The sequence below is a fragment of the Sciurus vulgaris genome (genome assembly GCF_902686455.1).
Source record: "Sciurus vulgaris genome assembly, chromosome: 5".
NCBI lineage: Eukaryota > Metazoa > Chordata > Mammalia > Rodentia > Sciuridae > Sciurus > Sciurus vulgaris.
The window spans coordinates 104,247,035-104,272,202 of record NC_136465.1 but is presented as its reverse complement, the minus strand read 5'-3'; the positions used below and the strand labels follow the sequence as shown (position 1 = coordinate 104,272,202).

General features: G+C 36.4%; 1 protein-coding gene across 1 annotated transcript in view; it reads right to left on the bottom strand.

The window, feature by feature from the left end:
* Nucleotides 1-3,515, bottom strand: part of PDZRN4 (PDZ domain containing ring finger 4) — a 347,895-nt gene extending 344,380 nt beyond the window's left edge. The window contains exons 1-2 of the mRNA XM_079139301.1: nt 2,738-3,515; nt 395-481 (exon numbers count right to left, since the gene is read on the bottom strand). Coding sequence (XP_078995427.1) covers nt 395-481; nt 2,738-3,397 — 747 coding nt within the window. The 5' untranslated portion in view covers nt 3,398-3,515. The remainder of the gene's footprint in view (nt 1-394; nt 482-2,737) is intronic.
* Between the last annotated feature and the right edge of the window lie 21,653 nt (nt 3,516-25,168).

Sequence of the window (25,168 nt, the reverse complement as noted above, 5' to 3'; positions counted from 1 at the left end):
CTGCATTAACATCTAAAAATTTGACTTAATAAATTGGAATTATAAGCAGACATACAATTGCCTAATAGCAAACAGAAATTGTCTATACATATTATTGTGAAGTAAGCTTATTTAAGAAATTTGACTATGGTGCCAAAATACATAGATGAAATGTGAAATGAATCTTTCTTGAAAGCATCTAGGAGAACCAAGTTTGTTAGCTATTGATTTTTACATTTCTCTAAAAGAAAATCTTGGTACATATTGGAAATTTTGCATTAAGGAATTTAGCATTTGATCACCAGAATATTTTAAAGATGAAACTGCTTGTTTTTCTGACCCCAAATCCACAAATGAAAGCTGTCTTCTCTTATTTTATAAGCCAAGAGAGTAATGCACTAAGAAGGTGGGTTACCTGATTTGGTCGACCTCCTATAATGTTGAATCCCAATGTGTCATTTTCTCTTTCTAACACAATGATAAATGACTTCTGTTCTTCATCCTAGAAGAAAAGGGATAAACTGACTAAGCAAAAAATATAAAAGAAAACAAATACTATGTGAAGCTAGTTTAAAATGGTAAATAAATGAAACTTTGAATAGGAGAGAAGCTTAAAATGAAGGGTGGCTGAAGGTTAATTTCTTCCTAAGAATATTTGAAAGTATGTTTCAAAAGGAACAACTCTTCTTGTGAGAAAAAAAAAAAAAAGAAACTATTTTCAGAAATGACCAAATGGCTTTGCATTTTTACATATGCAGCTTTTATCCAGTGCAATATCTAATTTTGATTTCACCATAATTTAAAACAGATTTCTGGTTTAATCTTGCAGGAATTTTGTAATTTTCTCCTTCCATGACAGAAAAATAAAATAAATTGTCAGTGAACCTTAGAAAGATTTTTTTTGTAAAATTTTCACTTTACAAAATTTTAAGGTATTTCATAAATGCTAAGTAATATTCAGGTTGCTGCTCTAATGCAGGATTTGTTAGGTTACAATAATCCTAATATTAAATAATAACCCTATTTGGTTTTGCACAAATCTTGCAGAAGGAAAAAAAAAGTGATTTTTTTGCTAGCCAAAGTAGTATGTATTTCTTTCCTTATAATCCAACAACAGTTTAATAAATTATAAATATTATTATAAATTATATCTACAACCTGTTTGTGAGCAAAGACCAATTTAAATATAAGATGAAACAGTGCTGGACAAGATGAGTTTTATTCCTGGTTATTTATATTAATTTATCTTGGGAAATCAGATCCTTGTAAATCACTTCTGAATGATAACATTGCATAAGCATCAGCCCTATTGCCATCCCTAGTACCTTTCCCAGGAGCTTTTCCCAGGCAGTGCACACAGCAGCCCCTGCTGGCAGTGGAAAAGCATTTCTGAAGAGCACTAGGAAACTGGTAATTAATCTGCAAATCACTAGCAGTTGTTCCTCACTTTTCAAACCACTGCTTGACTTGTGCGGACTTCTCTGTCCTATAATTCTAGCTGTTACTCCTTTCCATCAGACTTTGAAACCTGGATTAGTAATGCAGAGTATATTTCTGGGCCTCTCTCTGGTCCTCACATTTTGTAAATTTACCTGTGTATAAATAAGTTAGAGAAAGAATCCAAACATCTAATCTTTTAAAGCATGGTCTGCTTCCCTTTATCAGGGTAGAAACATTTTAGCCCTTCTCACTCCAGTTATCATTTTTTAGGTTCAAAGACAGGAACATCTAAACTCAGTGCCTGAGTTGGAGGCAGTGCTACGCAATCAGTCCCAAATGGGAATCTTTCTGGGTTGCTCCTCCCAGGAGTACTGAAGAATGAAAACAGCTCCTTGAATGGAGCGCAAGTTCTGCTAAATCCCTGCTCACCATGGCAGCGACCAACAATGTCAAACACTGTGCTGAAGTCCTCCAGAAGAGAAGTAACAGCTTTATAAACAAGCCTCTTCACACGGGGTGCTGCAAAGAGGCTTGTTTATGCCATCTGAAAGTCCGCGGTCGGTCCAGGAGTGCAGATCAGGGCCGGCGCTTCGACAAAGAAGGAAAACAGCCATAGCCAACAGACTTGCAGGGCCAGTCCAATTGCTGATAGATGTGACTGCTCTCAGAACAGGCTTCCCAAGTCATAGGCACATGAGCCTGCCACCACCACCATTAACCATCTTTGAAGATCCCAAAGCAGGGGAGGGTCTTTTAGGGAGAGTCAGGGTGATGAAACTAGAAAGTCTAAGAAAACCCATCTCTCAACCTCCCAATCCCTGAGCTTGTCCTGGTCCTCTCATCCCTCACAGTCCCTGCACGAAGTAGAGAGTAGTTGATTGATAAGGGCAGTTTGACAGAAAAAGTAAGTCATTCATGGGAAATGCCTTTCCTTCTCGAATTTGCTTCAGGCAAATTGCACGGGCACAAAAGATAGGCAGAGATGATGGAGTGGACTGGGGAGTGAAAGATGGGAAACAAGGGTCTGGATGGGAAAATGAGTCTTCCCAATTTCTACTTCTCAGGGAAAAGTTGGAATTGAATCTGTTTAACTCTTTCCAATCCTAATATACATGGCAAGGGGCTGTTCCTTGTTAATTGCAACAGTAATACATTTCAAAGATAATGCCAGTAGAGGACAATCAGGGCGTCTTGGATGCTTCCTACAGCATGGTAAAGAAAGATGCCACCTCCTAAAGGAATTCTGAAGTACAAGAAAGAATCTTCCTCTTCCCACCCCAACCAATCATTCCCCGGTGCCCACTTCCTCTGCGCTTACCCTGCGGTGGCCGCGGTCCAGGTCCCGGGCGAAGTTGCGGATGTGAGCCATGTACTGGGTGAACTTCTCCTGATACCTGCGGGCTGTGAGCTGTACCTCGCCCTGCAGCGCCCAGAGCTGTTGCAGCAGCGCCTTCTCACGCTGCCTCCAGGCGAGGACCTGAGATTTGGGCCCCTGTCCACTGCCGCAGCAGCCGCCTGGTGGTCCTCCGCCTGTGTCCCCGCCCGGGCGGGCCCTGGTCGCTGGCCTGCAGCCCCCCCGCGCGGGAACTTCCCCGCTGCCTCGGTAGCCGCCCCGGCCCAAGGTACAGCCCGGGAGGCTGCGGCAGAGACTGGCTGGGCCGAAGTCACAGTGCTCGACGTGCTCTGCCAGCTCCTGCAGCCGGACTGTGTGGCCACAGCCACGCGCGCGGTAGTCGCACTGGATGCGCAGCTTCTGGATGAGGCTGCGCAGCGGCAGCACCCTATACAGCTCTCCTGGCGCCAGCGGTTGGCACTGTAGCGGGCACCGGCGTCTCCGCGCCGCCCAGGGTAGCAGACAGCTGGCGCAGAAGATGTGCCCGCAAGGCGTGCACAGGGGCTCCTCCAGCACCTGGCCGCACAGCTTGCACTGGAAAGCCGGGTCCACTGCTTCCGCAAAGCGCTCCAGGGCAAAGCCCATGTTAAGGGTGGGGAAAAGGAGTCCGTTTACTCTGAGCCCCCTGCCTTCCCTGTGTTGCCCCTAGACAGAAGTCTCACTGCGACCTTGGCTCTTCCGAGGGGAGGAGGAGGTTGGGAGGTGTGATCTCAGAGTTTGTTTGGCTTGAAGTTTTCAGGCTTCTTTCTGCTGGGTCCCTGACTTCGCCGTATTGACGCTAATAGAAGCCACCTCCAAAGACCCCAGTTTTCTTGTCTGCTTTGCAATTTATGTTCTTTCAGATTTTGTACGAGGAGAACTGAGGTTAGTTAACGATGGCCCTTGAGTAAGCGATGTTCTTTGCCTGATCAGTGAACTTCAAGAAGTCAGGGCTCTTCGCCTTGGGAAGATGAGGGTGATTAGTACAGCGCGGATGTTAAAAACAACTTTTAAATACACCGGAATGTCAGCTTCCTGAGAGCAAGATCTTTGGTTTTCCGCTAAATCTTCATTGACTTGCGTCAAGTAGACCGGTTAAAGTCTGAAATAAATGTACCCTTTTTCTTTCAAATCTGTCCACTACAAAATCGCCAGCTCAGAAGCTGCTACCTGAGGACATCACTATTAGGAAAATACCATTTAGGAAATTCACAGAACCAGGCTTCCCAGACTGTGATCCAGAGATCAGGTGAGTGCAGAGAGGCAGGATGCTTGCTTGAGCAGCAAAGATGGGGAGAAGGCCCTGTGCTCACTTCAGGATCCCTCCTTCTTAGTCTCAAAGAGAACAGTCACACCCAAAACCTGCTACCCAGCAAGGAAGCTGGGATTGTAACCCTGCAGACTGACTCCAGGTTCAATCGACACAGCATTTATCTTACTTCTTCTCATAAGCATTTTACCACTGGAAATAGATCATCTGGGCACCTGGAAAGGGAAGGATTATGAAAGAAAGCAGTGAAATCACATAAAAGTAAAATCTTAATGGATATTTCCCTCTACTAACCCTGAACATACCCGTTGATCCAAATCGCCCCCTCTCCTAATAGGACTCTTGATTAAAGTGTGTAGCATGCCAGGCCCTCCTAAAACTGCACACTAGAGGGTCCCTCTAAGCCCTCCTGCCTAGCTTCCTTCACCATCTTCTGAAATAGAGGAAGGCAAAGAGCCCCTCATTACTGGGGGAAGCAAGTTACTTATTCTGCAGCAACTGGCATATGTTTAAGATGGGTTTTGTACATCAATCATTGATGATCCCTCACTGCCAGTTCAGTGTTGTTCCTGGAACGTTGTGAAGGCATCAGTTTGTATTGAACAAGACTCCAGAATTGTCTTTTAAATTCTTAGAGAATTAGCAAAGGTTAATAATCAGGTCTAATAAGAACTTTCTGTTTGAAAGATGACATTTTGTTAGAATAAGTCAATAGTCAGTGAGAATCATGGAATAGCATTCCAGGTATCTGACATATTTTTAAACCTTTCCTTCAAAATGAGACACTGCATTACACATTTGATACTTATAAATATATGATTAAATAATATTTGCCACTCTGTTTCAAACATATTTGTGTGAATTGCATAGACAAAGAATGCATAATGTCATAGAATTTATTCAAATATTTCTGGGTGATCTATTTCACCTTTAGCACATAAAAAGCTTATACAGTTATAATTATAGTGATAATTTTGTAGCTATATCTTGACATTTATATGTTTTATAATAAACACAATGGTACTGAGAACATTTTTAAAAGAGAGCAAGAAGAGATAGAATCTAAAATCGTGCTATTGAGGTATTAGGAGAATGGCACTTGCAATTACTTGAAAAAAGAAGAAATCATAAAACAATGGTCATATGATGTCCTTAGTCCACCATAGAATTCCTATTGCAAAAATGAGGAATGTGAGCAGATTATGGTATGAGTAATTCCAGGATGTGTCACATTTTGATTATTAATGAGAAGGCAGATGTCAAAAACCTTGTCCACAGAGAATAACAAGTTCAAAAATGAGGACATGTGAAGTGAAGCCAAGAAATGAAGTAGGCCAAAATGAAGCTTGGAAAAATACTTTACATAAGAAAATGCAAGCTTGAGCATTTCCAAAAGAGTTTAGCATAAGGAGAAAAACATTACAAGAGTTAAACACCAAAGGAATTGACACACCTAAATGGCATAATAAACCTGCGATATCAGTTGAATCAGATAGTGGCATTTCACTTCCCAGAGAGGAAAAGATTTTTCTATATATTAGGAAAATATTAATATCACTGAAAAGTTTTGGTGAGCTAGGAGCACAGAACCTAATTAAATAGAAGTCATTATCTTAGGTAAGCAAAGACAGCACTTGGAATTAATATAAAATATGCACAAATATTTCAGCAAAACAGAGAGGGAACATTTAAATGTCTTTTGACAAATGAGAATAATTAGCATTGCATTTAGCATTGGACATACTTTTAGGTTTTCATTGATCATAATTTTCTCTTTTTACAAATTCCTGGATAGTGAAAATCGCAGGTTAAATAGTTGAATGGCGCCATTGGGGAAGAGCTGAAAGGGAACCCGTGGTATCCCTGCATGTTGGAAAAGGTCAACTTCTAGCTGTATTTTTAGTTGTGGCCAAGACCGGGCCTGTCACTTTTCTCATAAACTTTCATTCAAGCTGGACAGGAGAATGTGCTTTGCCAACTAAAAGGAAGAAAAGCAACAAATTAATTTACTTTATCATCAAGCCAAGAACCATGGCTTGATTCAAAATGTCTTTAAATAATCAGCATTTGGTTGAGTATTTTCAGCCTAGTAACTAGCTTTTACTTGAGTCCACTGCCAAGGATCATATATTCATAAAAAGAGATAAAGAATTAACTTGTTATATTATTTGGGCCAATTCCTAGAACAAGAGCAGTAATGAAACTGGGCTGTGCCTGTGGGTGTTTCCAGTGAGAAGAGGCATGATGCCAACCCAGCTGAGTCATCTCGAGTTCCAAGGATAAGTAGAGATCTGGGAGTTACTGGGTATTAAGTCATATGTAAAAAAGATCTAATATTGAGATACTCCATTGTAAGATTCAGAAATGGTGAATACAGAGGTGAAATGGGAAAAAGAATACTTTTTTCCTTCACAAGCAAAGATAATGCTTCGGTTAAAACAATTCATTTGCAATTTTATTTTTTGTTCATGTTGTCTCATCCATTTGATTAAGAGTCATAAAGTCAATAAGCTTGGAGAAATTTTTCAAAGAATAATTAAATAAATGTGTATTCAGACAGCATAATTTAGTACTTTAACATAATAGTGTTTTTTAAATCCTCTTAGTAGGACTTTCTCATAAAGAAAATTTCACCATTTATTATTTTATTTTCTCAAATTTTCTGGTTACTTATTTTGAATAGTATTAAGTCTCTTCTCACATGAATTTTATCAAATGTCCTAAACTGAAGCTGTAACTTTATAAAATTATACCTGAGGTATAATTCCTTGGATACTTTAGGCCAAAATAGTTCCTTTAGAATATGTTTATCCCTAGTATTGATTTAGCATTCATACTTGTTCCTATATTAATAATTTTGTATCATTAGCTAGGATCAGAATTATACCTTGTTGCATAAATGAATATGTTCATTGAGCACGAGGTAATTAGAAAGTCATCTTGACACATTTCATAAAAATTTAAAACTTGACAGGATAAATAAAATAAATAAAAGATGTTTTCAAGTTAAGCTGGTTGAAAGAAAACTCATTTAAAACTAGTCAAAAGTTTTTATGATTAGGCTGATTATCCTATCAGAGATCCATTGTGAATATGTTTTACTCTTAGAAAAGTACAGAATCAGTTAAATCCAAAGAACATAGAGCAGTATCAATCCTTATAATCCCCATCTGTCGACACGCAGTCCATTAGGAGTTATTGGCTATTGTCTTGATTTTCTGCTGTCTTTGGCAAAATGAAGAGTTAGAAGTGGCGTTGTGACAGTATAGAATGCTATTTCTAAGAGGAATAGAATGATATGAACAAAACCATTATGTACTCCAATATAGAGTAAATGATTTATAGTGATTGTACAGTCTCGGTGGGAATGAATTATCAGACAACAAAGCAGAATGAGGACTTTGAAGAAAATCAAATTCAAGAGAGGTATTGAATTAAAAATTGTGGCAACTTTCAATTAGATTATGGACTGATTTTTCTGAAATCACTGAGAAATTCCTTAGGGTAATATTACTATCCTTTTTAAGAGGGGAAAATTGTAAGAAGTAGTTTACAGAGAAAATATATTAAATCATGCATTTAGTTAATCTTGATTTTGTATGAAATCTTTGTAGGTCACAGTCACTGACGAAGAGAGAAGGTACCAAAACCAACCCCAAGAACTAATATGTAATAATTCTTACTCGGTAACAGCAAGAGCACTACACTCTTTTATTTATTTATTTGTTTTTACAGACTGCATTTTCATTCATTGTACACAATGGGGTACAACTTTTCATTTCCATGGCTGTACATAATGTAGATTCACACCGTTTTTGTAATCATACATGTACAGAGGGTAATGATGTCTGTCTCGGTCCACAGTCTTTCCTTCTCCCACCACCTCCCACCCCATTTCCCTCTACACAATCCAAAGTTCCTCCATTTTTCTCTTACCCCAGCACCAAACCCTGTTATGTATCATCATCCACTTATATGAGAAAATAGTTGGTCTTTGATTTTTGGGGGATTGGCTTATTTCAGGAGGCATGATATTCTCCAACTCCATCCATTTACCTGCAAATGCCATAATTTTATTCTTTTGGCTGAGTAATATTCCATTGTGTATATATACCACAGTTTCTTTAACCATTCGTCTATTGAAGGACATCTACGTTGGTTCCACAATCTAGCTATTGTGAATTGAGCAGCTGTAGACATTGATGTGGCTGTCATTGCAGTATGCTGATTTTAAGTCCTTTGGGTATAGACTGGGTCAAATGGTGGTTTCATTCCAAGTTTTCTGAGGAATCTCCATATGGTTTTCCAGAGTGGCTGCACTAATTTGCAACTCTACCAGCAAGGTATGAGTAGCACTACATTCTTAATACGCACCATCACATTCAATTTTCCCAGTGACCAATCTGAGCAGTGTCATGTATAGTTTGCATCTGGAATGTATTCCAAAAGCTCAAGTATTGAAGATTTGGTCCTCAGTGCATGAGGGTTCAGAGGTGGGGATTGGATCATGAGAACTCTAATCTTATCAGTGGACAAATCCATCCATAGATTCATAATTTGATGGCATTGTGTGGTATGGTGGAACCTTTAGAAGGTGGGCCTAAGTGGAGAAAGCAATTTATCATGCCCCGTCTCCTTCCTCACACACTCTCTCTGTCTCCTGTCTGTCATGAGGTGAATGATTTTACTCTACCCTACCCTTCCCCCATGATGTACCACCTTGCCATGGGCCCAGGAACCATGGACCCAGATAACCATCGACTGAAACAAGATGAAATAAATCTTTCCTCTTTTAAGTTGTTTTTGTTAGGTGTTTTGTCATAGTGACAAACAGCTGGATAACATCTTCCATGGATAACAGGAAGATACCATGATTTTACCCACAACTTCACTCAGTTTACACAGAGATGAGAGAACCTGTATTTAGACCAAGATCTGCTTCACTAAAAAAATTCTCACACTTGAATACTTCATTGTAATGACAACTCCCACCCCACATCTGGCATGGAGTTATTTTAGAATAAAATACACCATCAAATGTGATTTATAAATGTAAGATATAATTGTGACAGATGGTCCCAGACTTACAATGGTTCAACATGCAATTTTTTAAAAATTTACAATGGTGCAAAAATGGTATTCATTCAGTAGAAATTTTGTCTTGAATTTTGGTCTTTTTCTGGCCTAGTGCTATTAAGATACTCTCATGATGCTGGGCAATGGTACTGAACCACTTCTTTCAGTTAACCATGCAATCGCCAGGGGGAACTATTAACACTCTACAGTGCACTGTTTGTTAAGCTACAATCTTCAGTGGGTTAGGCATATTAAGTGCATTTTTAAATTATAGTATTTTCAACTTACAATAGGTTTATCAGGACATAATTCCTTTGCAAATTAAGGAGAACCTATATTCATTCTAATTCCATTATTTAAAAGCTACCTCCCTTTGTATTTCCTTCTTTGATGGGGGATATGCTAGGATTATATTTATTAGAAGTTTTTTAAAAAGCTGATATAAAGAACAATATTGACCTTATGAATTGTTCTGTGCAATACTAATATGGCTTTATTTTTAGGCCATGTTTGTCCCTGTAAATGATCTCAATGAGTTTTCTATGTTATTAACTAATTGTTCCTTAAATTCTACCTTATTAAGTCAAGTACTATTTTGTCCCAACCCTTATTTTGTTCTTAGTTCTTCAATGAAGAGTTTTTGTAACAGTATTTTCTAGATGTTTCTGCAAAATTGGAGATTCTCAAAGATTTCAAGATGTGGTAACTTTTTAAAATCAATTTTTTGTTTAGTTAAAGGCAACAAATTACTTTATTAAATGTCATTTTTTTTGTTTCCTACTACTTATTATGATAAGTAACCTAAAACTAATGTAAGTAGCATTTAGAAAAACATTAAAAATGTCACTGATCATATTAACTATTGATAATCTCCTTTGATTTTCTGAAGCCATCTTTCTCAAGCTCAATGGAAATCCATAATAGTTAAATTATCTATTAATAATTTACTATTTGCTTATATAAGCTTTAAAAATAAGGAATATTGGAAATTCCACATGAAAACCCTTTAGACTATAATACTGTCTAAGAAGCAAGAGATTCATTTGACATTATCTGTTCTTCCAAACCTGGGTTTGGGCATGATTTATTTAACTCATTATAATCTAATCTATAAAATGAAATCATTGACATTTTTATCCTTATGCTTCCCAGAAATCTTAAAAGAATAAAACAAAAACTTTCTAGTATGTTTTGAATGCTTTAGTGACTACTTGTAATTAGAGTACAAAGTGACCACCTACTACAGTAAAAAACAAAACAAAACAAAAAAAAAACAATGAAGCAAATTAAAACTTCTTATTGTAATGAACAGGCTGATCAATTCTATTCATTTACTGCTTGTCCGCCTCTTAGCTCCATGCTACTTTCTCTCCCATCAGATCAATAATTGCCATCCAAATTTTAAGTCATTTGGGTTAGCAGTCTTCACCAACTGTTTCTTTTATATACTATGTTAATCATGCTTGATTAATCATTTTAACTCCATCTTCAGCTTCTTTCACAATGTGCCCCTCAGTAATCCCTCCTCTACTTCCAAGGATGTTCCTCATATAGTCAAACCTTCCTAGGAAAAAGCTCTTAGTCTCTAATATTCCCACATTACTTGGCTTTTCCTCTGGTATCCAAATTCTTCTCAACTTAAAGAAGTTCATTCTCCTTATCATTGAAAGAGAACAGCTTTTATTCATTATCTAATTGCAGATAACTTTGTGTCAGAATACTCTTCACCAAAAATTCAACTTGTGCTGGCTTCAACAATACATTTGTGCCTACCGACAAAGTAGACTTCGTGTCTCCTTCTTCCAATAATACCAGGATGACTCCAGTGACTCATGTTCTTACCTCTAGGGTCCTCCTGGCTTCTAAGTCTGCTTTCCCTTAAGCCTGAAGATTGGGTGTCAAGAACTCTAAGGTTTCTGAACTTCCTCATGCAGGTCAAATAGTCAGAAAGGGAATTCTCTGAAGATCAAGCAAAGAACTTTGTCAGAAACCCCCAAGAAAAATCTCATGAATCTCACTGGCCATTATCCCAAAAGGCATGGAATTATGCTCACTGACTCAGAGGAACCAGGCCTCACCCTGGAGGTGGGGATGAGTTCAACTTCACTTGGGTGAACAGGGTTTTGAAAGAGAAATGAATGAACAAAGATCATGTCTCTTAGAAGTAACCAACTGGAACACGTCCAGAAACTGTCCTAAGTTTTGAATGTATTTTAGCCATGTACAAGTCAAAAGAAATTTAGGAATAAGGCATTATTGTCATCATCATTGTTTTACAGACAAGGAAACGGAAATAGAGTTTAAGTGACTTGCCTAAAGTTTCAGAGTGCTTAAGTGGCAAAATGTGATTCATACTAAAACACTTTGCTTTTTTGGCTTTACCCCAATCACCATACTGACTGTCTTTTTGAGACTCACTACATCATCTTGTTTTGAATTCTGTGGTGAAGAACCCAGACTTTATAGTTAATGCAGTTTCTTAATTGAATCCTAGCTTCTTTATCTAAGGCTATATAATATTGTGGAAAATGATTAACCTTTCTGAACATTAACTTTTTAACCTTTAAAATGAGCAAAAGAATGTGTGAACACTGAATAATTTTATAATCTCAATTGAAATCTGACTTATATCATCTAAGCTATAATGAGGTGGTTTATCATGTAAAGAAAAGAGATAGCATAATGCCGCTAGAACATAGATTCAAATTGACTTTCTGATGTCCATAATAAAGCAAGAGTCATAAAATCCAGAATTTGGAAAGAGAAAAATACATTTGATTTTTCTCAAAATTTACTTATCAGAAGCAACCACCATCACGTGACATTGAATCCCTAAAATCAATATTTGATAGCCCTGAGTGGTTTAGCATCTGTGCAGAATCCACAGAATTCCCTGTACATGATAAAACTTCTACTATTATCTCAGTTTTTCAGATGAAGGCACCATAGGTGAAATAGGTCAATTACCTGAGCCCAAATTATACAGCTCAGAAGTGACAATCGGGGCTTAAATCCAGGCATCTCTGGCTACACAACACTTACTCTTTCCAAGTTGGCCTTCAGCAGTCATTACCTCAGGTCAATTGGTTCACCACGTCAGTAACTGCCTGCCAAACTGTGGAAAATGAATGAAGACAGGCTGACAGTGCCTCAGGGGAATGGGGAAATGGTACCACTGGAGAGGACAGGCCCAAGGGGTGTTGTGGTTGCGTAGGCTCCAAGATCCTGCTATGAACGTTCACTAGGATCATGACAAGGACCTGTGTTGGGCTTTGCCTAATGGTTTTATACTATTAACCACTTAAACCTTATACCAACTATAAGAGATAGGCATTATTAATCCCATTTTACATTATTACTAATCCCATGGAAGAGAGGACCCAATCGACTGGTATAAAGCCAGGATTCTAAATAGGAATGCTGGCCTATGTTATTAGAGTCTCTGAACAAAATAAAGCAGCTGCCACAAGGAGGGGTCTAGTTTCTCTAGGGCAGGTAGGACTTTGATGAAGAGTAGCATAATTTACTTCACAATTTTTTAACAACACATCCCAGGAAAGTAAGCCTGGCTTTTTTTTTTTTTTTTTTTTTTTCTTAAAGATACAAAAAACAGGTAAGAAATTAAAATCTTAAGAATTTTCTTCAATTTACTTACTCATCCCACACTTTTCATTAGATATTAAATTGATAATAAAAATAAAGTTTGGGCAATTGACTACCAAAAGCACCATTTTTACTAAGCACTAGGGTAAATTCCACTAACGTACAATTTTAGGAGAATGACCAATTTGCTTAAATCACAGATTGTCAGCGATTCCTCAAATGTCCACAGCGAACTCTTCAGTCACACTAGTGTGTTTGTTTAGTGACTTTCCAGGGTAAATAATTGGTTCTCATATTATACAGGTAATGTGTTTAATTGGAATTAATTTTGAAAAGCTTATGAGAATTAAACAAAGATTCATAGTGTTCATCTAACATTATTAAAAGGAAGGGAAAGAAAAGCATGAAGAATGAAAAAGAGCTGTCTATACCCACAAAAAATGAGAGAGGATAAAAAAGCAGAAAGTACACGGGAGGATTTCCAGTGTTTAATTCTTGGATTAGGATTATGAAATAAAATTTAAATATCATTCTACTTGCAATTGACTCACACAATGCTAAGCCAAGCATCCCAAAGGATCTGTGAAGAAAATCACAATAGCGTTCCTTGACAGGTATGAGATATCTCCCCAGTGTAGGGGAAATTGTCTAATATGCTTTCTTAAAAGCAAACCAGAAAAAAAGGAGCTAAACATCCTTAAATAAATCTGAGAGACAACATTAAATAGGAGTCACATTGAAAATAGTAAGCAAGTAAAAAAAAATCTAAGGAACTTTTTACATTATTCTTGAAATTAATAAATAAATGTTCTCATTACATTATCCTCAGCAATGTTATAGATTAAGAAAAATGATCTATCAAATTTCTATAGGACTTTACTGCTCACAAAACACATTCAAATAAATTCTATCTTGGGTCTTCTCTCATGTCAACTTGAAGTTCAAATATTGTTATCACTGATGTAGGAATCAAGAAATTGAGTCTTGGACCTTTAAGTCAATTGGCCAAGGTCATAGGCTAAAATTTGAAAACTGATCATCTAATTTTAGGATTAATGCTTTTCTCCACATTTCAACTAGTCTGTGTTTTGTGTGTGTGTGTGTGTGTGTGTGTGTTTCTCTATCCTAGTTTTGGAAGGTTTGACACCAAGAATTATTGCCTTTACACTTCTTTTTTTCTTTTTGTTGGTACCAGGGATTGAACCTGGGGTTGCTTAACTCCTGAGCCACATCCCCAGAACTTTATTTTTTTTGAAACAGAGTCTCCCTAAGTTGCTTAGGACCTCACTAAATTTCTGAGGAGGGTTTGAGCTTATGATCCTTCTGTCTCAGCCTCCTGAGCCACTGGGATTACAGGTGTGCAATACCACACCCAGCTCACTGTTAAAGTTTAGATTATACACAAAATAGTTATATTTTCAATTATATCTTACAATACCCAGTGTCCCTATTCTTTTACAAATTCCATTTTCCAAAAAAGCAACCAGACAATTAAAGCCTCTCCACCTCCATCACATGTTTGAAACATTCTTTCTCAGTTGTGTTTAACCAGAAATATCTAGTGTCTTTCTAATGTCAGTGCTGCAGAAGAATTAAGTTTAGTTAATGGGATGGAAAGTTTCATCACGAAAAAGAGGGTTGAATCACTAAGGTTAACTCAGAAAAGTCACCTGTAATTCTCTAGTCAACCAATTGTAGACTCTTTCTAAAGAAATACAGCTTTTGTTCAGAAGTATTCAGGGTCGTAGTTTTCTATTTAATAAAATATTTGTGCTCTGTCCTAAGAGATTCTTTTATCTTTCATAAAAACTTATGTTTTATAAAATGTGCTTTTTTCCTAATTCAACTCATTCTCTAAGAGCCTGCATTAAGATAGAAGTCTTTGTCTAGTTTTGTTCTCTGTTGTAGCTCTGATGCCCATAACAATCTGAGGCATATGGTAGATGATATTTATTTGTCAAGTGAATAAAGGAAAGTTATAATCAAAGCTTTAGGAGAGAAATTAGTTTTATTCTGAATAATAGGGACATGCCAGCAAGATTTGGGTTACAGAGTTTGTAAAATCTACTCCTCCTCTGGTCCTTCATCCTATTCTTCAACTGATGTCTGTGGCTACTTGGCACAATTCCTGCTATAGGTACACTCAATGAGGTAGGCCAAATGGGAACAAAGGGCTCTAAGTAATGAAACAGCCTCAGTTGGATGGAATCTGACATTTTCCTCTGCTTTCATTTTTTACCTTACTTCCATTTTACAATCTCCAATTTAACTGTCTTCCATTAATCTGATGAACGCTATCACCAATGCCTTGTCAACTGCACACCTATGGCATTGTCTCTTGACAGGCATGCATCTCTAGAACAATGACTGATAAAGTTAGTAGCAGTCTTGCAAAAGTTAAGAAAAATGTCTAAATAGTAAAGTACTGTATACAATTTGTAAATGAAAAATAACAAGCAATAAAATATCCAATCACAACAAATATATAAAAAGTCAATATTCCTGACTATTAGTAATTCTACTTTAATTACACCCAGAAAGTTGTCAAAGGACAGTGAGCTTATATTTCTCTGAAAATGCTCTTCTCATTTGTATGCCAATGGTTGCTTTCTGATAAATTCCAGCACCTAAGTCACCATAGGTCTTGTCCTACTGAAAAACTGGAGATGTGCACTTTCCAAAAAGTAATAATTATTTAGATACTTTTTGATTTCTTAGTGCGTTATGGAAATTTATCTGATATAAAAATTGGTTAATCTCATTAAAATATGAGCTTTTATGATTGTTTTGGTAAACATTATTTAAAATTTAGCATTTAGAAAAATAATCAACTCAAGTTGCTTTCACAGTGTCTTTTTGTCCATTTCTTCATTAATTCTCTCAAATTTCATTTTAATATATTTCATTTCTGAATATATTAAAATTAACACAGCTTGAGTTTAGAGCCAAATCTAATCACCTTGTATGAAATAAACTGATAACAGAGAGTCTTTTGAAGTGAAGTCTTATTATCTCCTTTTTCTCAAGTAGATTCTTTTTGGCGTGTGCATTGGTCAATGGCACACCCCTTCTGTGTTGCTATTAAATAGCACTTCAATTTCTATAATTGATGATTAAAATCAAAATATCAATACCGCTATTAACAACTTACAAATGTACTCTTTTGCCTTGTATGCTAATGCCAGCAGTCACTTTTTATCTCTCCTGTGACTTTTGCATTTTTTTCATATATTGTATCTGACCATGCTCATATCATTTGTATTTAAACTTTCTTTTATGACTAAGAGGTGCATCTCTATTATTAGCACCATTCTTTTTTAATGTCTTTAGTGAATTATAGTTTTACATAGCATCAGAGTTAATTTTGACATAATCATTTCTTCATGGAATATAATTAGCATGACCACTTGGAAAGCAGTATGGAGACTCCTCAAAAGATTAGAAATGCAACCACCATATGATTCAGCCATCACATTTTAGTCCTTTGGATAATAATCACCATATTATCCAAAGGAATAAAATCAGTGTATTATGGTAATACATGCACATCAATGTTTATAGCAGTGCAATTCACAACAGCCAAATTGTGGAACCAGCCCAGGTACCTGTTAACAAATGAATGGATTAAAAAAATGTGGTATACATACACAATGGAGTTTTACTCAGTCATAAAAAACAATGAAATTACGGTATTTGCTGGAAAATGGATTGAATTGGATAACATAATGGTAAGTGAAATAGGCCAAACTGAGAAAATCAAGGGTCAAATATTTTTTAATTTTTTTCATATGCAGAAATGTTAAGGTTTAGATATGAGGTGTCCCTTAAAAGTTCATGTGTGAGACATATCAGAAGGTTCAGAAATGAAATGATTAGATTATAAAAGATTTAACCTAATTAGTGGATTAATCTACTGATATGGAGTAACTGGGTGGTAACTGTAGGCAGGTAAGGTATGGTTGTAGGAGGTATGTCACTGGGGATGCGTCTTGAGCGATTTCGCTTTGTCCCTGGTAAGCATAGCTGTCTCTCTGCTTCCTGGTTGTCTGAGCTGCTTTCCTCTGTCACACACTTTCTGCCATGATGTTCTGCCTCACCTTGGGTCCAGAAGTATCAGGTCTGACATCCATGGACTGAAACTCTGAAACCATGAGCCAAATAAACTTTTCATTCTTTAAGTTGTTCTTGTCAGGCCTTTTGGTCCGCGACAGGAAAAGCTGACTGAAACAGGAAGCTAGACCAAAATAAGGGAAAAGGTGGATGTGAATCTTAAGAAAATAAAAGGGAGATCAGTGGAGCAGAGTAGGGGAAGGAAGGAGAAATAGAAAAAGACAGGAACAGTGAAATGAAATTGACCAAATTATGTTACGCACATATATGAATCTACCATGGTGAATTTCAACTATAGGTACATCTATAAAGCACCAATCCAAAAAAAAAAAAAACTATAAAAAAATAGGAGAAGTCTAGTAGAGTAGAGGAAGGGGAAAAGGGGGAGGAAGAAAAGGAAAGAGTACTGAAGTGGAAAAAATTATACCCTTTACATTTTAAAAGAAGTCATTATTTCCTACATTTAGTAGAATAATTTAGGCATTTCTTTTCTCCATTTCTAAAATTTCATTTTTAACTTATGATTTTAATCAGTCTCTCAAACATTCCTAAATAAATCACATCTCTACAATATTGAAATTCTCCACGTCATCTTACCTTCCCTTCACAGCCCATGAATTGAATAATTAATAGGAAAAAACTCAGAATATTTAAAATAAAATACGCCAACAGGTAAGAATGTTAACCTAAATTTCCCTGGTTTATGCTGAAGTCAAGGTTTAAATACTGTTCCCTACAGAATTATTTCTATGCAAACTTCCCTTGAGTTGCATCTAAATTAGTTTCTAAAGAATCTAAGATAACTTTTCATAAGAACATTTCACACTGTTGATGTAAACCATAGCATGTGCTTTGAGGATAAGGTTGTCTGAGTAGCTGTGTACTTCTTCCAGTTCTGAACCTATTAGTGTTAAAAGAGCACATTACTGAAACAACCTAATCTAACAGGGAGGTCATAACATCACCCAAAAACTGGTTCTCTCCAAAAGAGTTGACAAATGATGATGGAAGGGCCAAATTGGACTTGTCATCTGTTTTGTAAATAAAGCTTACTGGAGTAAAGCCACACATATCTGTTGACTGTTGGTGGCTGATTTCACACAATAAACCTTGGGAGTCAGACAAAAGAAACTGTCTGGACCATAAGGTAAAAAATATTTACCATCTATAGGCCCTTTACAGACAGTGCTGGCAAGCATGTATAAATACCACCAGGCCTTACCAACTCTATCAGACTAGTTGTATGTTCAAATCCTTATGTAACCTGCTGATCCTTCTCAAATAAATGCATGCCGTTTTCGTCAACCACACAGCTTGGTAGAATAAATAGTGCTCATTTTAAAGTGATGAAAATGTTTTAAAGAAAGGATGAGAACTTAAAATCAACTCAGTATCCATGATACAACCTAAAATAGAATGTAAAATGTCCACCTGATATAGAATAGCAGAATGAAGAAAATTGGAGAGAAATATATGTCTAATTAAAGAAGTTATAAAATGAGAAAATTAGTCTTATAAATGGAAGTCTGCTTCTTCACTGAATAATTTTTAAAATGTGAAGAGAGTGAAATTGAATACAAATAACTTTGGATTTGTAAAGTATGAACCTTCATAAAGAGCTAAGAAAGATTTTAGTGAAATTACAATTTTGAGTATTTTCACAACTATCGGTGTGTTAATGTGGATTTCTGGATAATCTAAAATAGTTTTTGTAATGAAGTTTTATTATCTTTAAGTCTATCTTATTGTCACTGATTAGGGGTCTGAAGATGCCTCCACCAGGAGGTAGTGGGATCTCAACTAGTCCCACACATTTTTTGACTTATATTACTGAAAAGAATTTCAGGACATGTCAAAAGCAAGGCAAAAGCAAAGATTTATTATCGGACAGCAAAGGAAAGGTACACACACCTCAAAGGCAGAGTATGGACACCCTTTGCCTTTTAGCAAAAACAAGTGACATGCATAGGGTTGAGCTCTCTGATTATATATAAGATGTTCCTCAGAAGAAATGTGCAGGTCCCAGACAAGGTGTTGTGAAAATCAAACCCAATGTCAATCATTTGGTATTTGGGGCTCAGAATGCTTCTTCTTGGTTAAGCAGTCTAACCATAAATCAGTTGCCAGCACATTATGTAGGTTTTTGAATCTGGTGACATTGGAATGGATTATGGTTTCGTGGTAGTTGATCTGGTTCAATCATGTGCTGGAGATTTTGATCATCTGATTAAACAGACAGGCTTGGCTGGTTATGCTCATAGATCCAGGTCTCCATCTAGTAAGAGTCTCTTTTTCTCTTTTCCTGAGAGCCAACCTGTCTCATTATGAGTGGAATGTCACTACTAGTGACAGAACTGTTCAGGGAGGTTATAATATACCATCTTCCATTTACTAGGTGATGGTGCTATGCTAATTGCTTTAAGATATGTTCTCCTCACTTGCTCCAGATGAGGAAATTTACCCTCCATTCACATTTACTAATAATGTTTTATAGTCATATGTTGTAAATGGTCTCTTGAAAGGAGTTGAAGTTATGATTTGAACTAAGCCTTATCTTACTCTACTGCCTCCTCATCATAGAATATCTCATTCTGTTATACAGTTTTTAAAGGAAAAAGTATGATGTACCTCATTTAATTCTACATATTAAATGTTGACAATGTATACCAGAGATGCACAATAATTACTTGAAAGAGGGAAATAATTTACATTCAAATATTGGTGATAAAGCAATAAAACTGGATACCTGAATTTATTTTAAGTAAGCATCTTGTTTATTCTAATTGAAATAATTAGGCCAACTCATTATATTCTAGAAGAACAACTCATAAATAAATAAATTGTTAAAGAGCTTAATTGGTAATGTCTTACTAATTTCCAAGTGAACTCTTCAAGACCATCAATGACCTCCAAGTTGGTAAATCCAAAGATGAATTTTTAAAATTTTATTTGTTATAATTAGTTGTACATGACAGTAGAATGCATTTATACATTTTGATAGATGATACATAAAAGATGAATTCTCATTCCTCATCTTTCTTGACCTGTTGGCAGCATTCGACACAACAGATCATTTTTTTCTTTCACTCTCTCTTGTTTCTCAGCATCATTCATGAACCTTCTTCCTATCTCTCTAGTTACCTCTTCTCAACCCTCAGTGTTTGTTTCTTCTTTTCTCCTCTATATTGTTGGTGGAGTGTGCAGAACTCTGTCTCAAAGCTTTAAATACTATCTACCAGCTAAAGATGAACAAATTTGTATTTCTGACCTAGGCTCCTCCCTCAATCCAACATCTCCCATTGAAATATCTAATGGATATTTCAAACTTACAAGTGAGTTCCTTATTTCTCTTCCAAATCTGTTCTATCCTTAATCTTAAACTCCCTTCTTTATAGATATTGAGGCTAAGAATATGGTCATCCTTTTTTTTTTTCTTCTACTCCATTCTAAATTCATCAGAAATCTGAGTATAAAAAAAAGATATACTCACAGTCAGCTAACTTTCAACATTGGTACAGTTGCCAGCCTGATTTGAGTCTTACCACTTGTCAAGATTATTGTTTCTTCTGATTATACTATAATACAGATTTATGCCACATAAATACACTTTGTTAATTTTTCTTTTATTTTTCCTACCTAATGGCTCTTGAAAAGTAGCACTTTCATAAAATGATTCCATATACTTTTTTTTTACTTGGAAACACACTAGATATGTGATAATATGTAATTCTGATGATTTGACATGCAACAAATTTCCTCAACAGTGACTACCATATTAGAACAATCTGATTCATGTGCCCTCTTTGGATGAACTTGAAATGTTTTGCTTTGTGAATGTAAACAGTTGAGAGAGATGAAGAGGTAGAAACGTGCATAGCTCTTCTGTTTGCTGCATGCTGTTCCCACATGTTTGGAAGGACTCTCACATTTAGACTATGGATGTTATCAAGTTCATGCCACTCTTGCATTAAGAAATGCACCAAGACTGATCACTTGAGTTTCTAAAATCTTCAAAGAACAATTCTTTCACATCCCCCACTGCTTCTACCAACCTTAACTCTACATCAGATATTTTGGTGTTGAACACGATAAACCTTTATTACCTTACCTTTTATGTGTAATAATTATTTATTTGCAAATTCTTTATAACAAATAAACTTGTCCTTGTCTAGTTGAAAACTTTTCCTGTCTACAAAAACGTAGGTGGTATCTTGGTTGGGATAGGATGTTTAATGATTTTTCTCATTAGAATTCATGGAAATTTTTTTTTCATTTAACAATTTTCACCTATCAAAAGAATTTTCAGGAACTAATTAAAATTATAAATCAGAGATAGGTAGACTTGTATAAAGACTCTTTAAAAAGGAATACAGCTGGGTGCTGTGACACACACCTGTAATTCCAGGGACTTGGGAAGCTGAGGCAGGAGGATCTGGAGTTCAAAGCCAGCCTCTGCAAAAGTGAGGCCTTAAGCAACTCAGTGAGACCCTGGCTCAGTGGTCGAGTGTCCCTGAGTTCAATCCCTGGTACACCCCGCTTCGAAAAGGAAAGAAATACAGAAAAAGCACCCACATCATTTCTAAGTATTACTGGTTTTTCACTGTCATTCCCAAATAACCATTTAGAACATCTTTAATTTAGAAGGTGAAAATGGATGCAATTTAAAAAATACACTTTTTAAATTACATAGAATGCACTGGTTTCTACTGCACTCTGTAGTCTCATTACTGTATATTATATAAAGGTTGCATTTATGTTCTGTGAATTCATGCTGCCTGAACATGCCTTCCCAGCATTGAATGTATGCCTGGATAACCAACAAAAACACATGTGGTTCTACAATAATGGCAGAGGTCTGGGGGCGTGCATTATACAGGGAGGGCCCCAGAATGGTTAGCCAATAGTTATTAGTTGGCTACTTTGCACCAAAAAGTGAAAGTTAATGGGATTAAATATGTTTACCTTTATCTTTATTTATTTATTTATTTTTTTCCATCTATCACTGAAAATATTTTTTTTTGCTTATTTTTTTTTATTGTAAACAAATGGGATACATGTTGTTTCTCTGTTTGTACATGGCGTAAAGGCATACCATTTGTGTAATCATAAATTTACATAGAGCAATGTTGTTTGATTCATTCTGTTATTTTTTTCCTTCCCCCACCCCTCCCACCCCTCTTTACCCTCTATACAGTAGTTCCTTCCTCCATACTTGCCCCCCTCCCTAACCCTAACTCTAACCCTAACACTAACCCTTCCCTCCCCCCCATTATGTGTCATCCTCCACTTATTAGCGATATCATTCGTCCTTTGGCTTTTTGAGATTGGTTTATCTCACTTAGCATGATATTCTCCAATTTCATCCATTTACCTGCAAATGCCATAATTTTATCATTCTTTATGGCTGAGTAATATTCCATTGTATATATATACCACAGTTTCTTTATCCACTCATCAATTGAAGGGCATCTAGGTTGGTTCCACAGTCTGGCTATTGTGAATTGAGCAGCTATGAACATTGATGTGGCTGTATCTCTGTAGTATGCTGATTTTAAGTCCTTTGGGTATAGGCCAAGGAGTGGGATAGCTGGGTCAAATGGAGGGTCCATTCCAAGTTTTCTAAGGAATCTCCACACTGCTTTCCAGAGTGGCTGCACTAATTTGCAGCCCCACCAGCAATGTATGAGTGTACCTTTCTCCCCACATCCTCGCCAACACCTGTTGTTGCTCCTATTCTTGATAATCGCCATTCTGATTGGGGTGAGATGGAATCTTAGGGTGGTTTTGATTTGCATTTCTCTTATTACTAGAGATGTTGAGCATTTTTCCATATGTTTGTTGATTGCTTGTAGATCTTTTTCTGTGAAGTGTCTATTCATTTCCTTAGCCCATTTGTCAACTGGATTATTTGAATTCTTGGAGTAGAGTTTTTTGAGTTCTTTATAGATTCTGGAGATTAGTGCTCTATCTGAAGTATGATTGGCAAAGATATTCTCCCACTCTGTAGGCTCTTTCTTCGCATTGCTGATAGTTTCCTTTGCTGAGAGAAAGCTTTTTAGTTTGAATCTATCCCAGTGGTTGATTCTAGCTTTTATTTCTTGTGCTATGGGAGTCCTGTTAAGGAAGTCTGATCCTAGACCAACAAGGTGAAGATTTGGACCTACTTTTTCTTCTATAATCTGCAGGGTCTCTGGTCTGATTCCGAGGTCCTTAATCCATTTTGAGTTTAGTTTCGTGCATGGTGAGAGATATGGGTTTAGTTTCATTCTGTTGCATATGGATTTCCAATTCTCCCAACACCATTTATTGAAGAGGCTATCTTTTCTCCATTGCATATTTTTGGCCCCTTTGTCTAGTATGAGAAAATTGTATTTATTTGGGTTTGTGTCCGTGTACTCTATTCTGTACCATTGATCTACCTTTCTATTTTGGTACCAATACCATGCCGTTTTTGTTACTATTGCTTTGTAGTAGAGTTGAAGATCTGGTATTGCAATACCCCCTGTTTCACTCTTCCTGCTAAGGATTGCTTTAGCTATTCTGGGTTTCTTATTCTTCCAGATGAATTTCATAATTTCTTGCTCTATTTCTGTAAGGTACATCATTGGGATTTTAATTGGAATTGCATTGAATCTGTATAGCACTTTAGGTACTATGGCCATTTTGACAATATTAATTCTGCCTATCCAAGAACATGGAAGATCTTTCCATCTTCTAAGGTGTTCTTTAATTTCTTTCTTTAGTGTTGTATAGTTCTCATTGTAGAGGTCTTTCACCTCTTTTGTGAGATTGATTCCCAAATATTTTATTTTTTTCGAGGCTATTTTGAAAGGGGTAGTTTTCCTAATTTCTCTTTCTGAAGATTCATCGCTTATGTACAAAAATGTGTTGGATTTATGGGCATTGATCTTGTAACCTGCTACTTTACTGAATTCACTTATGAGTTCTAAGAGTTTTCTGGTGGAATTTCCAGGTTCCTCTAAATATATAATCATGTCATCAGCGAACAGGGATAGTTTGAGTTCTTCTTTTCCAATTCGTATCCCTTTAATTTCTTTGGTTTGTCTAATTGCTCTGGCCAGAGTCTCAAGAACAATGTTGAATAGAAGTGGTGAAAGAGGGCATCCCTGCCTTGTTCCAGTTTTTAGGGGGAATGCTTTCAGTTTTTCACCATTTAGAATGATATTAGCCATGGGCTTAGCATAAATGGCCTTTACAATGTTAAGGAATGTTCCCACTATCCCTATTTTTTCTAGTGTTTTGAGCATGAAGGGGTGCTGTATTTTATCAAATGCTTTTTCTGCATCTATTGAAATAATCATGTGATTCTTGACTTTAAGTCTATTGATATGGTGAATTACGTTTATTGATTTCCTGATGTTGAACCAACCTTGCATCCCTGGGATGAAACCCACTTGATCATGGTGCACTATCTTTTTAATATGTTTCTGTATGCGATTTGCTAAAATTTTGTTGAGAATTTTTGTGTCGATGTTCATTAAGGATATTGGTCTGAAATTTTCTTTCCTTGATGAGTCTCTGTCTGGTTTAGGTATCAGTGTGATATTGGCTTCATAGAAAGAGTTTGGGAGGGTTCCCTCCTCTTCTATTTTATGGAATACTTTGAGAAGTATTGGAATGAGCTCTTCTTTAAAGGTTTTGTAGAACTCGGCTGAGAACCCATCTGGTCCCGGACTTTTCTTTGTTGGTAGGCTTTTGATGACTTCTTCTATTTCAGTACTTGAAATTGGTCTATTTAAATTGTTTATGTCCTCCTCGTTCAGTTTAGGCATTTCATATGTCTCTAGAAACCTGTTGATGTCTTTGAAATTTTCTATTTTGTTGGAGTATAGATTTTCAAAATAGCTTCTAATTATGTTTTGTATTTCAATCCTGTCTGTTGTGATATTTCCTTGTTCATTCCGAATTTTAGTGATTTGGGTTTTCTCTCGTCTTCTCTTTGTTAGTGTGGCTAAAGGTTTATCAATTTTGTTTATTTTTTCGAAGAACCAACTATTTATTTTGTCAATTTTTTGTATTGTTTCTTTTGTTTCAATTTCATTGATTTCAGCTCTGAGTTTAACTATTTCCTGTCTTCTACTACTTTTGGTGCTCTTCTGTTCTTCTTTTTCTAGGGCTTTGAGCTGTAGTGTTAGGTCGTTTATTTGTTGAATTTTACTTCTTTTATTAAATGCGCTCCATGAAATAAATTTCCCTCTAAGTACTGCTTTCATAGTGTCCCAGAGATTTTGATATGATGTTTCTTTGTTCTCATTTACCTCTAAGAATTTTTAAATTTCCTTCCTAACATCTTCTGT